This window comes from Abramis brama, assembly GCF_963993115.1.
Source record: "Abramis brama genome assembly, chromosome: 7".
NCBI lineage: Eukaryota > Metazoa > Chordata > Actinopteri > Cypriniformes > Leuciscidae > Abramis > Abramis brama.
The window spans coordinates 12585022-12596865 of NC_139969.1; the positions used below are offsets into that span (position 1 = coordinate 12585022).

Here is an 11844-nt window from a genome sequence, read left to right on the forward strand (position 1 = left end):
ATAAATAAGAAAGAAAGATTTTGTCCCTTCCGCTTCTAATAAACACTGAAATATTGAAATACTCAAAAGCAATTTATGTTGTTCATTTCTGTTTTGTCCACAGAGCAATATATTTTGCTGCCTACTCCACAGCCAAAGAGAAGCTGAACAATGTGTTTGATCCTGACTCCACACAGGTGCACATGCTGTCCGCTGGTTTAGCAGGTAAGAGTCCCAGCAACATCTTTCACGTAGATGCATTTTTTTGACTTAAGTTTGCATTGGCTCTTTTTTGTATTTCACACACTGAACTAAACTAATACTCACCTTTTAGTGTGCACAAACAAGAGAATGCATCATTTGGGTTTTTATAACCGATGTTTGTCAGTCGCTTTTGATTTTAGCAATTACAGCCTTATTACGATAAAATGTTTTATCCTAGTTGACCATCTAGTACAAATGGGGAAATTTAGACATGGTATTTGCCTCGTGTTTTGGGTTACCTTTTTCAAGGTATGACAGCATCTAGACCGAAACCACAATTAAAGACTTTCAGGATCAAAATACTCACTTTAAAGCAGACATATTTTAAGCTTCATTTTTTTCCAAGCTAAAAAATATTCAAGCAAATCATTTTGAAAATACTTGTCTACTCTTAGGGTGCTTTCACACTGGCAGTTTAGTTCGGAACGGGGCATGGTTCACATGAAAAATCGCTAATGTGAACGCTGTCATGCGGACCGGGGTGCGCACTGGGGTACCGAACCCGAGACTACGTGGAGGAGGTGGTCTGAGTTCGGTTGCTCCCGAACCGTGCCGCGGTTTGAGTGAAATTGAAAGCAACAGGGACTCGGGTGTGCACTTGTTACTGCGCACTAGTAACCTGCGAATGCGTTTTTAGCTGATTGTGATGTATTTAGTTAAATAAAACACATGTAAGTGATGATAGCGTTGATGATTTACCTTGGATACAAGCAAGAGTGAGCCTGTAGTGTATACGGGCATAGTGTAGCAACAATTTAATGGAAATCCACTGAGTCTGTTTGAAAGTAGCAAAAAACCAACTTATGCGACACCAGGGTTATTATAGTTTTGCATTTTTCATTAGTTTTTATTTTTATTTCGTTTTGACTTTTTGTTTTCAAATTTAGTTTAGTTTTAATTCGTTTTTAAAGTGGGTTTGCTAGTTCAGTTTAGTTTTTATTTTTTGAAAATGCTTAGTTTTAGTTTAGTTTTTATTAGTTTTAGTGTTAGTGTTAGTTTTAGTCTTTTTTTGTAATTTGGGTTATTTGTCAGGGGCAAGATTCAAAAAGGTCAGAAAAAGTTTTGTGTAATAATAACTCAACAAAAATGTCATACAATTTTAGGAAAAAATTCACACCCCATTGAAATTCCTTTACCTCTTACCAAATCCACACGCCGTACCAGAAATCTACACATCTTCTATACAGAATTCACACCCTATACAAATACCACAGCTGTACAATTTTCACACCCTATACTAAATTTACCCTATACAGTCAATAGCCTTTACTCATCTGGATTGAAGCAGCAAACATTCAGTGTAAAAGTAAAAAAATGACATAACATTATTTAATATTTGAATCACAGCTTATAGTATTTTGACATTGACAACCACAACCAAAAAGTGCATTTTACCTCAAACTTGCGACTAGTTAACTTTCTAAAGAAGGCGCAATCGCTTCTCGGGTCGACATTAACACACTGACAAAATTATATTCAGAATTTAAAATATTTTTATACCACTTTTTAATGTGTGATTGTGTAAAGGTGTTCACGAGATAGAGATACCAACCTTTCGCGAACTTGCTTTCAACGTCAAACGAACACTCGTTCTCATGGAGACGCGGTGTGCACGGAGGGGAGGGGCTGTGTGTGTGTGTCTGTGTGTGTGCGCGCGCATGTGAGAGACGCATGAGTGACAGAGACGGAGGGAGAGCAGGGAATACGCTGCGTGTTTTAAATAGCGTTAAAAAATTAAAGACCTAGACAAAGACGAAAACTAAGGACATTTACTCTATAATTTTATTTTATTTTAGTTAGTTTTGCCAAACACACATTACAGTTTTAGTTAGTTATCGTTTTTTTGTAATGCCTCGTTTTTATTTTTATTTCAGTTAACGACAATGTTTTTTCGCACCTAGTTTTCGTTTTTTCGTTCGTTTTCGTTAACGATTATAACCTTGTGCGACACACACACACAGTTAACCTGTGTTGTTCACTCAGCTGCGCATAATAGCTCCAAATTAATAAAAAACACAATATATTGACCCGCGATCTGTTTTCTATCATGCGCTGTGTATGTTTGCGGTGACGTAAGATGCACGCAAACGCACCAGATTTCGATAGAATCAATTAGAGTGTGAAACCAGACCAACACTGTGGGGGGCGCCGGGAACAATCGGGCTCGGGCTCGGACCGCCGCAGACGAGCCCAGTGTGAAAGCACCCTTTCTTAGTTTCAGTTTGATAAATTAAAATATTATTTTACAGAATGAAATTACAGAGAATTACAGAATTTGATGTGAAAGCATTTCTAAAACACATAAGCTAACTATCTACTTGAAAGCTTGTTAGCAATATTGCAAAAAAGATCCTCAAAGTTTGGATTGTGCTTTCCTTTCCCAGTTTCTTTTTTTTCCTTTTTTTTGTTTTCTTCTACTTTTTGAGGGCTGGAGGACATAAGTCATTACATGCCAGTGTGCTACTAAAAAGTCTGGCTTCACACGCTCTCTGTGCTGTGTGTAGTAGCGGCCGCTAGCAGGGCGCTACGCTAACATGTAGAGTGCCATGCGCGGTGGGCAGCGGTCCTCGCGACTGACACGGGCGGGATCGGGACGCCTCAGGTAGTCACGTCTCTACTCACCGGTATGATCATGATTCTCCTAATGATAATGATGATTAATAAATGATAATGATGGTTATTTAATTTAATGTAGCCACTGTAGCTGGCTTGTAGTTCTTTTCTTTTCTTTTTTTTTTTTAACTTCCTTGTGATTATACAGTTTTGACACATGGCCCCCTTGCCAGCCTGTAACCCCCTAAAAAGGTAAATTCAGTGAAAAACTACTTGCACTTCTTTTCTTTTTTTGTCATTTAATTTCAATACTGAATGCTAACCTTGTCATTCGATTGCAGTATGTAGGCTATGCATTATTTTACAAGATTATGTCACAACGTGCAACATTCCTAGCACGTTCTGTCTTTTCGTTGTTGATAAGAGGGGCCACACGGCCTGACAAACTCCACGGATAGCCTTTGCATTACAAAAGTGGTTAAATATAGATCCCTGAAGGCCTGCGATGGAAAATTGGCATCCGATAAGGGACAAGCCAATGAAATATTCATTACATGTGCCGCTCTCTTCTCAAAAGCATAGGTGACTGTTTTTCTCCTTTCTTAATTGCTCTTTGTATCGGCATCAGTTCACAGTTCCCTCCAGCTCAGTTCTTGCAACCTGATCCATGTCATGTATGGCCCACACATTGTTCATCATTGTGGTTAGGTTATGACTGAGTCATATAGAGCCTGACAGTCATGGTGTGATTAGACATCTTTAAAAGTCACAGTAAGGCCTCTAAAATCAACAGCTTCAGACTGTTAAAAAAGTTAAATGGTGCAATCATACAGAGGATTCCAAACTCTGCATTGAAAGTGAATGTAGTTTGAACCTGAACTTTAAAATTTAGAAAACATGTTTAAATCAGCATATTACAAATACACTATCGTTTAAAAAAAAAAAAAAAAAAAATAATAATAATAATAATTATATATATATATATATATATATATATATATATATATATATATATATATATATATATATATATATATATATATATATTAATACTGATAATATTAAGAATGCATTAAATTGATCAAAAGTGACAGGATAGTAAAGACATTTTTAATGTTACAAAATATTTATCCAAGAATCCTGAAATTCTTTTATCATGGTTTCCAAACAAATATGAAGAACATTTGAGCTATATCATTAGTTATATCAGACATTTTGACCGTATTATATAAACATATTTTTATTGTTTCAAAAAAAAAAAAAAATCCCACTCTATATGAACCAACATATTCAGTATACATTTTTTGCGAAAGTGGTATTTTCCAAATAGCAGAGCCACAATTTAATCTTTCAGAAATTGCGTTCGGCAATGATTTTGCCAGCAGGAATGACAAGGTTAGCATTGGACTTTTACATGCACTGCCTCTGACCCTCCTTAAAGTTATTGTTTATATAAACTTTGATCCTAGTTTGATTTTGTAGCTGTTTATATGACCCAGCATTGATAAAGCTCATTTATGGTCAAGATAAATAGTGTTACTGCAGCAGGATCAACTCTGTTCTGTACCTTTACATTTAAAATGAACAACACTGGTATAATGATGTCCTTTAAAACTCAAAAATTATCTCTCTCTCTCTACCCCTCTCTCTCTACCTCTCTCTCTCTCTCTCTCTCTCTCTCTCTCTCTCTCTCTCTACCTCTCTCTCTCTACCTCTCTAATCATATTTCTCTGTCTCTCTATCCATAAAAAAGGAAAGGAAAAAATAAAAGCACTCTCTTAATTGTTTAAATGGGTGGTGGGCGGGATGGAATGGTCATTGTTTGATGTAATTGGTGTGCGGGGCTGGGATGGGGAGGTGGGCAGGGTTTATTTTGATGGTTCCACTCCCTCATGGGTTTGACTTGGCTCTGAGGGGCATGTGGACTGCTGCTTGTGACTATGGTACAGAAAAGCCTGTGTCTATTTTAGGCCTTTACTGTAGCTTTCACCCTGCGTGAGGGTCTGTGAGCCAGCCTGCTCTGCCCCCCATATCTGCAGGCTTCGTCCTGCAGCTGTGAGGAGAGGAGCTTTGCCCCTCCCCTGTGAGTACTCGTCAGAGACACACTCTCTCTCTCTTACTCTCTTGTACCGATCTGTCATCCCCCCCTCCCCTTCACCAGTCAGTTGCCTTAGGCCTCTTACCCTCTCTAGAGCTTCTTCTCTAGCTCAATAGACTTCTTTTGGTTTGTTTAGCCAAACACTGATGTTTTACACTGTACTGTTAGAAATGCACATGAATACCTTCATCTTCAATTGCCATTGTCTTATGCTCTCTTTCGTTTTTTTTGTTCGGGGATATTTTGTGTACCCACAACACCAAGCACAGGCTTTGTGCTTCATTTTGCTGCAGTTGAACAGATAAACTAATTGTTCCCACAAACATCAGACAGAATATTTTGCTGTTGCTTTAAATGCTGATAATACAATGCAAGCACACTTAAATCTTTTAAGATGCACGTAGCCTTAATTTGCAAACACATACCTTAACAGCAAACAGGAATACATTTGGACATTGACTACGTTTACATGCACCCTCATAAATGTGATTATAATGAGATTTTGGCAGTGTTGCGAATAAACTTCACCTCAGGTAAACACAATACTCATAATCGTGGTAACCATAATTGCTTTAAACTATGTGGCGTACGCCAATGTTAATCGCAATAAGCAGGCATTTAAACACCTTATATCGCATTATCACCGCTCTGACCAAAGTGCGCATATGCTCGGAAGTACACGGATGACGTGTGTTGTTCACACAACTTTATGAATGAACTCCATGACATTATTCTGAAGTTTTTCCTCCACTCGAATCGGTGCAGAGAACGCGACGGCAACGTAGGCAACCCCAGTTACAGCAGCATTGCTATGTTCATCACGGTCCCGAATAATACAATAATAATACAAACAATACGACCATAGAAATGTGTTTTACATTTGACGCAAGTAGATTAAAACAGTGGCCTGTAACACACCTACTGTATGTGAGTTCATCATTTGTGCAATGCATTGGGGTATGTGAAGAATGGCAGTAAAAACAACCACACTTCTTGGCGAATAATCAGAATAATGAGAATTGCATGTAAACGGGAGTGAATAGATTTGCTCATGTCATGTAAACATCTAACTGCGATTAAGTTCTTAATCTGATTATTGTATATATATATATATATATAAAAAAAAAACGCATTATTGGTGCACATGTAAACGTAGTCACTGTTGTGCTAATCTCGTTTACTAAGATTTTATCATATCACACGATCTTGCCGGCATAGTACTCGCATGGCATGCCTTTCAACTACATCACAGCGGTGGCATAATTCACTGCCCATGCTGTGAAAAACCTAACATAAATAACAGTTTTTGTCATTTGGCTGCAGTTATGTAACTGGATAGTGGTTCTTTTTAACTTAAGACTCTTTTCTCAAAATGTTTATCTCATTTAGCTTCCACTTGATCCATAAAATACTGTTTAATTCTGTGAGGATAGGGCTAAATATTCAAGAAGTAAAGCTACATTAGTTTTAGAGTCCTGTTATAGATGAAAAATTGCTTAATGCTTTAGCTAAAAGGCCTTATTTACTGCTGTGACCACTTTAAGATGTGCTTATGGCTCTTTTACCTAAATCATTAAATAAGTGCCTAGTGGATCTGCTATGGTTTTCCTGACATTAGATAGAGATCGCTGTTAATGATGCTGGGCATTGCTGAGGGGGAACTTGTAGTCCATATCACGATGCTGTTGTATGAGATTGGTGTGACATGTCCTGATATGCTGAAACAAGAGGCTAACAAGATTCATATTCTACATTTTAAATCGAAACAATCAGGCCATAAGCATATTTTACAGAGGTCCACAGCACTTCTCTGAAGTGTTGAGTTTCTTAAGGGAAAGTTTGTTGTTCTAGAGTCATTAGACCTGCTGAAAGTGCTCTGAGTTGCTTTGACAATATCACTTCCAAGCCTAATCTGGAACACCTCTTTTTCCCAGGGTTCACTGCCATCACAGTAACCAACCCGATCTGGCTTATAAAGACTCGATTGCAGCTTGATGCCAGGCAAGTAATACTATTCGTTCAAAAGTTTGGAGTTGGTTAGAAGTTTTTGAAAGAAGTCTCTTATGCTCACCAAGGCTGCATTCTTTGATCAAAAATACAGAAAACTGTAATATTTTGCAATATTGTTACAATTTAAAACAAAATCTTTTGTAAGATTATAAATCTTTCACTTTTACTTTTGATCAATTTAATGCATCCTTGCTGAATAGAAGTATTAATGTTTTTTTGGGAGGGGATTTTTATCCTTTGAACGGTACTCTGTTTACTCTTCAATGAGAATTTGTAGCTAGCATGCTTGTTTTCTTGCATTTTTGCATTTCAGAACGTCACCCATTGAAACAGATATTTAAGGGGACATTAAAGGAAGAAATATTATGACCAGATTTCTGACATTTATCAAATGTTTTTCTTTCTTTAGGAACCGCGGAGAACGGCGCATGAGTGCATTTGAGTGCGTCCGGCGTGTGTATCGGTCAGATGGGTTACGGGGATTCTACAGGGGCATGTCCGCTTCTTATGCTGGCATATCAGAGACTGTCATCCACTTTGTCATCTATGAAAGCATTAAACGCAAACTAATTGAGTCCAAGGCCAACGCTAACATGGATGACGAAGATGAATCTGTAAAAGACGCTTCAGACTTTGTTGGAATGATGCTGGCTGCTGCCACATCCAAGACCTGTGCCACTTCAATTGCATATCCTCATGGTGAGTGCTGATTTATTTACTTTTTGTTCTTGATGGTTATGTTAATATTTGTTACATTTATGAGTTTGGAGTTGGCATGTTAAGTTAGGGGCCGTTACATGACAACGTTTTCAACTAAAAGCGGGAAGAATTTTTATGCGTTTTTGCTAAAATTGGCATTACAGTGAATATTTCTGGCTTTGTGAAGATGGAATTTACCCAGACGACAAAGTAATAATACAGTATTATCAAGATTAACATCCTTAGAATGAAAATCGGACAAAAAGAATTATAGATTACCGGTATGTAATTTGTGTCTATAGGCATGTGCGTTCGGCTCGAGTGCACTGATGTCAAAGAATGCATTTGCGCATCACAAAGTGACATCACCAGCTACCTGTCTGGCATACAGCGTTATTAGTCGGTTTCATGGATCCATGTGACCGGGGATCGTTTTGATAAGTGTAAACGTACCCTTAGTTTGTTGGCATTTGGTTCATTCTTTAACAGTCATGTTGACCCTCACTTGCGACCTATTTTCAAAGATAAGCCTACCTTCAACCTCCATCAGTCCATTTTTTTCTCGTTTATTTTCTTTTTTAGATTTAAAATGTAGCAATTAAAAGGCACTGGAAAATGTTGTAATTTAATGGAAAAAAATACAGAGTCCAATAATTTAAGACCAGGGGCTTTTCCCCCATTTAAACAAACCGAAAAAAAATTAAATAAGTTAGTTTGTTAAATGAAGAAATATTATTCTGTAAGTATACTATTCTGTATAGCTGACCAAATATTTGTATATATATTTTTTTTTACAATTTTCTTAATGTATACATTTTTAAGTTAGATTTTTCACTTAATTTATTTGTATAATATAACTTAATATATTTTTATGAATCATTTAGAATGATGAGTTTGTTTATTAAATATAAATGCAGAAATAAAAGCACTTTTTTGTAGTATCAGACTTTTGAACTCCACTGTATGTCAACTTTCTAAGTTTTTTTTTTTTCCTCTTACAAATAACTGTTTGGTTTTTCTCTTTCTCCCATGACAGAGGTTATTCGTACCAGACTACGTGAGGAGGGCAGCAAGTATCGTTCGTTCTTCCAAACTCTAAATATGGTTGTCCGGGAGGAGGGTTACAGAGCGCTGTACCGAGGCCTCACCACTCATCTGGTCCGACAGATCCCTAACACTGCTATTATGATGTGCACCTATGAGCTGGTGGTCTACCTGCTCAATGGTTAACAGATGGAGAGAGACCAGGAAAGAGAGGGAGAGAGAGAGAGAGAGACGAACAGGGTGAGAAAGCGAAAGCTAGATGGAGACCAAGAGAGTGATTGTCCCTGGCTTTTACACCAAAGGAAGCAGAACAAATCCTAGAAACGCATTGTTAACCCGGACCCCCAAAGGGGGCTGTAGTCTCCGAGAACAAGAAGGTTTTGAGCCTGTCAGACTGGAGAGCGTTTCAAAAAAGAAAGACAGATGGTGAACAGACACGCTAAAGCAGTCTGTCCATTAGAAATGTTTTAAGAGAAGTCCGTTTTGAAAGGACAATCAGAGAGGGGAATGCTTGAAGAAAATGCAAAAGCCTGAATTGGCAGAATTCCTTCACATTCAAGGGAAAAAAATCATCCTTTCACAGCCATTTCGTTTCAAAAATCATTTTATCTGAGCCATTTCTTTATGAAAAAGAAAAACAAGCCTGTCAAGATCTGAAGTCACTGAAGGTCTTTGAAGGAAAGTAAAAAAAAAAAGCACAAGAAAGAGTTTTCAGATGTGGCACAATAGCACTACTGTAAAGGATGTTTTTCTTTTTTAGTTCACCATTTTGTAAAGATGATGCTTTGCCTTTCAAGCATTCTCCTCTAGATGTCACCTTCCACTCTTTCCAAACTTGCCAGGCAGATGGTTGTCCACGCACAAGAGTCCATTTGCTGTTGTTAAATTGACGGTCATGTGATACGTGGCCCCTCATGTGCTTCAAACTGAAGTGTTTCTTCATATTAAGTTTAACCATACTTACTTTGTGTGTGTTTTCAATGATCATACCGTTGTCCTAATATCAGTATAGTATATGCTCTGGGTGGTATTTTTGAATTGGGAGATGTTGTCCTGCTTGCATCACTGGGCCTTTCTCGAATTTATCACCTCGGTTCACTGCTGCAAAGCCTCTACTTGAATCCCAGTTGTCGGCGAGAACCAGAGATAAATTTGCCGAAGGCTAAATGGTAGTGGCTAATGCTAACCCTGAGCATGTTGCCTACAAACAACATGCCACGTTGTGACGAAAAGGCAATAGTCATTTTTCCACTTCTGAGTGGGAATACAAGCTGCAGAATTGTGTCCCACCCTCTGGATTCCTCTAACAGTGGCTTCTAACTGAGCGTATAATATATGCACTTTGTGGCCTGTCTGGGCTTGCGCAAACTTTTTTTTTTTTCTTAGTTTCAGACAATTTTATTCTTGTATTGTAAAACATAGTATTACTATGTAAGCAAGACAGAGTTTTGCTGAACAATTCCCTTTGGAAGTTATTGTACAGTTCAGTGTACTAAACTTTAGTGAAGGATATTCTTGTATGTGTATATACTGTATGTATGCATATCAAATATCCAGTGTTCATAACTTAAGTCCTCTGATTATGCAGTAGTATTATTTGAATGACTGCATTTGTTTGATAGATCTATCACAAAATGATATTGTGAAACTCGTTTTGTTGAATGTTATTTTTATTTTACATTTTATATATATAATTTTTTTTTTATCACTCCTCATTCTGGCCCTGCACTCGTTGCTTGAAATGGAGTCAATTTTTTTTTTCCAAGTGTTTTCATCTCGCTTGTTTGTTTACATAACTGTTGTATGTACAGTACTTTCACACCCTCATGATATGAAGGAACTTAAACTGTCCATGTTAGTGATTTAGACGTTATCCACATCATTTCCAGACAGTTCTTTACCAGTACATGGGCTTAAAATTATAGTTTAAGGTAATTATATTAAGCCTTGTGTTGGTAGATCCTTTAAAGAGCCTCTAGGGTTTCTGTAAGTATCTTAATAACAGTAGCATCTTAGTAACAGTATTTGTTTTTCTAACAGCAAAAATATGGTTTTAGTTCCATCATTCATAATCAGAAGTGAAGTGTGTTTTCACATACAAGTGTTTTCATGCATTTCAGTGTCTTCTCTGTCCAGTTCAAGTCCATTTTCAAGTCATCAATACGTTTAATGCTGCTGATGAAGCTCTGGAGTTCTGTAATGATCATCACCACACATTTATTATACACACAACATCATCCAATATTATGCAGTTAGCGCTGGACTCTTGTCACAGCTAATAATCTCGCCGATAATCTCAGCGATTGCGCTAATTGGTTACCAAAAAGCATTTGTTTTCAGAAAACAAACGTTTTTTCAGGCGTGATGTTTTAGTGTAATTAGAATAGTTAGACTATCGTTGATGGATTAGTAAAATAGTTGTGTTGTATCTAAAGATGTAATGCCCTTGTGTTAGAAACTGATCAAACATCCATGTGTGATGCTTTAAGTTTGCATTCAACAAATGCTCTTGTAACTTCAGTCTCATAGAGACTTAAATGGCATTACAAAGAGATTCAAAAAGGCATTTTTAAAAAGTGATGTCGGAATATTCAGTTGTCAGTTTTGGACTGAATGGACAGATGTGAACATCCTATTAAGTGAGCCTAACCGACTGAAAGAAATATTGAACATGACACTCTAGATTAATCATTTCAATCTTCATTTCACATTTAATTGCATATTCGGCAATTTTGTGTAGTGTCTGTATTGCGCAGTCTAACATGACCAACACTAACAAATTGTATGTCAACGCCTGTTGTTTCATTTCGGTTTTCTTTTTCCTTTCCTTTTTTTTTTTAAGTCTAGTTTTTATGGTAAAGGTGGCCTATTCTTTGCTGGTTATGTGATTTATCATACCTCTTTTTTTTGTACAAACAGTCAATAAAAACAATGCAAAACCCATGTTGTCTTTAGTCTCTTTAAAGGCTGAGTTTTAATAAGACCAAAATAAAAATAAATGTTGGACTCTTTGGTAGCCTATCTGCTGAAGGTCTTTTGCTGACTTTTTGCTTTGTAGTTAAAATATTTAGGACTGATTTTTTTTTTTTCTCTAACCTGTTAAACTGATGACTTCAAAGGACATAAAAATCATCATTTTAATGTAAATGTCTATCTAGAATTTTAAGAAGTCATGACATGGATTTTAATATGTTCCT

General features: G+C 37.0%; 1 protein-coding gene across 1 annotated transcript in view; it reads left to right on the plus strand.

Annotated features, from left to right (window-relative positions):
• The window catches only part of slc25a36a (solute carrier family 25 member 36a), a 29024-nt gene extending 17434 nt beyond the window's left edge, over nucleotides 1-11590 (plus strand). The window contains exons 4-7 of the mRNA XM_084119310.1: nucleotides 104-204; nucleotides 6829-6895; nucleotides 7314-7603; nucleotides 8640-11590. Coding sequence (XP_083975436.1) covers nucleotides 104-204; nucleotides 6829-6895; nucleotides 7314-7603; nucleotides 8640-8833 — 652 coding nt within the window. The 3' untranslated portion in view covers nucleotides 8834-11590. The remainder of the gene's footprint in view (nucleotides 1-103; nucleotides 205-6828; nucleotides 6896-7313; nucleotides 7604-8639) is intronic.
• The last annotated feature ends 254 nt before the right edge of the window (nucleotides 11591-11844 follow it).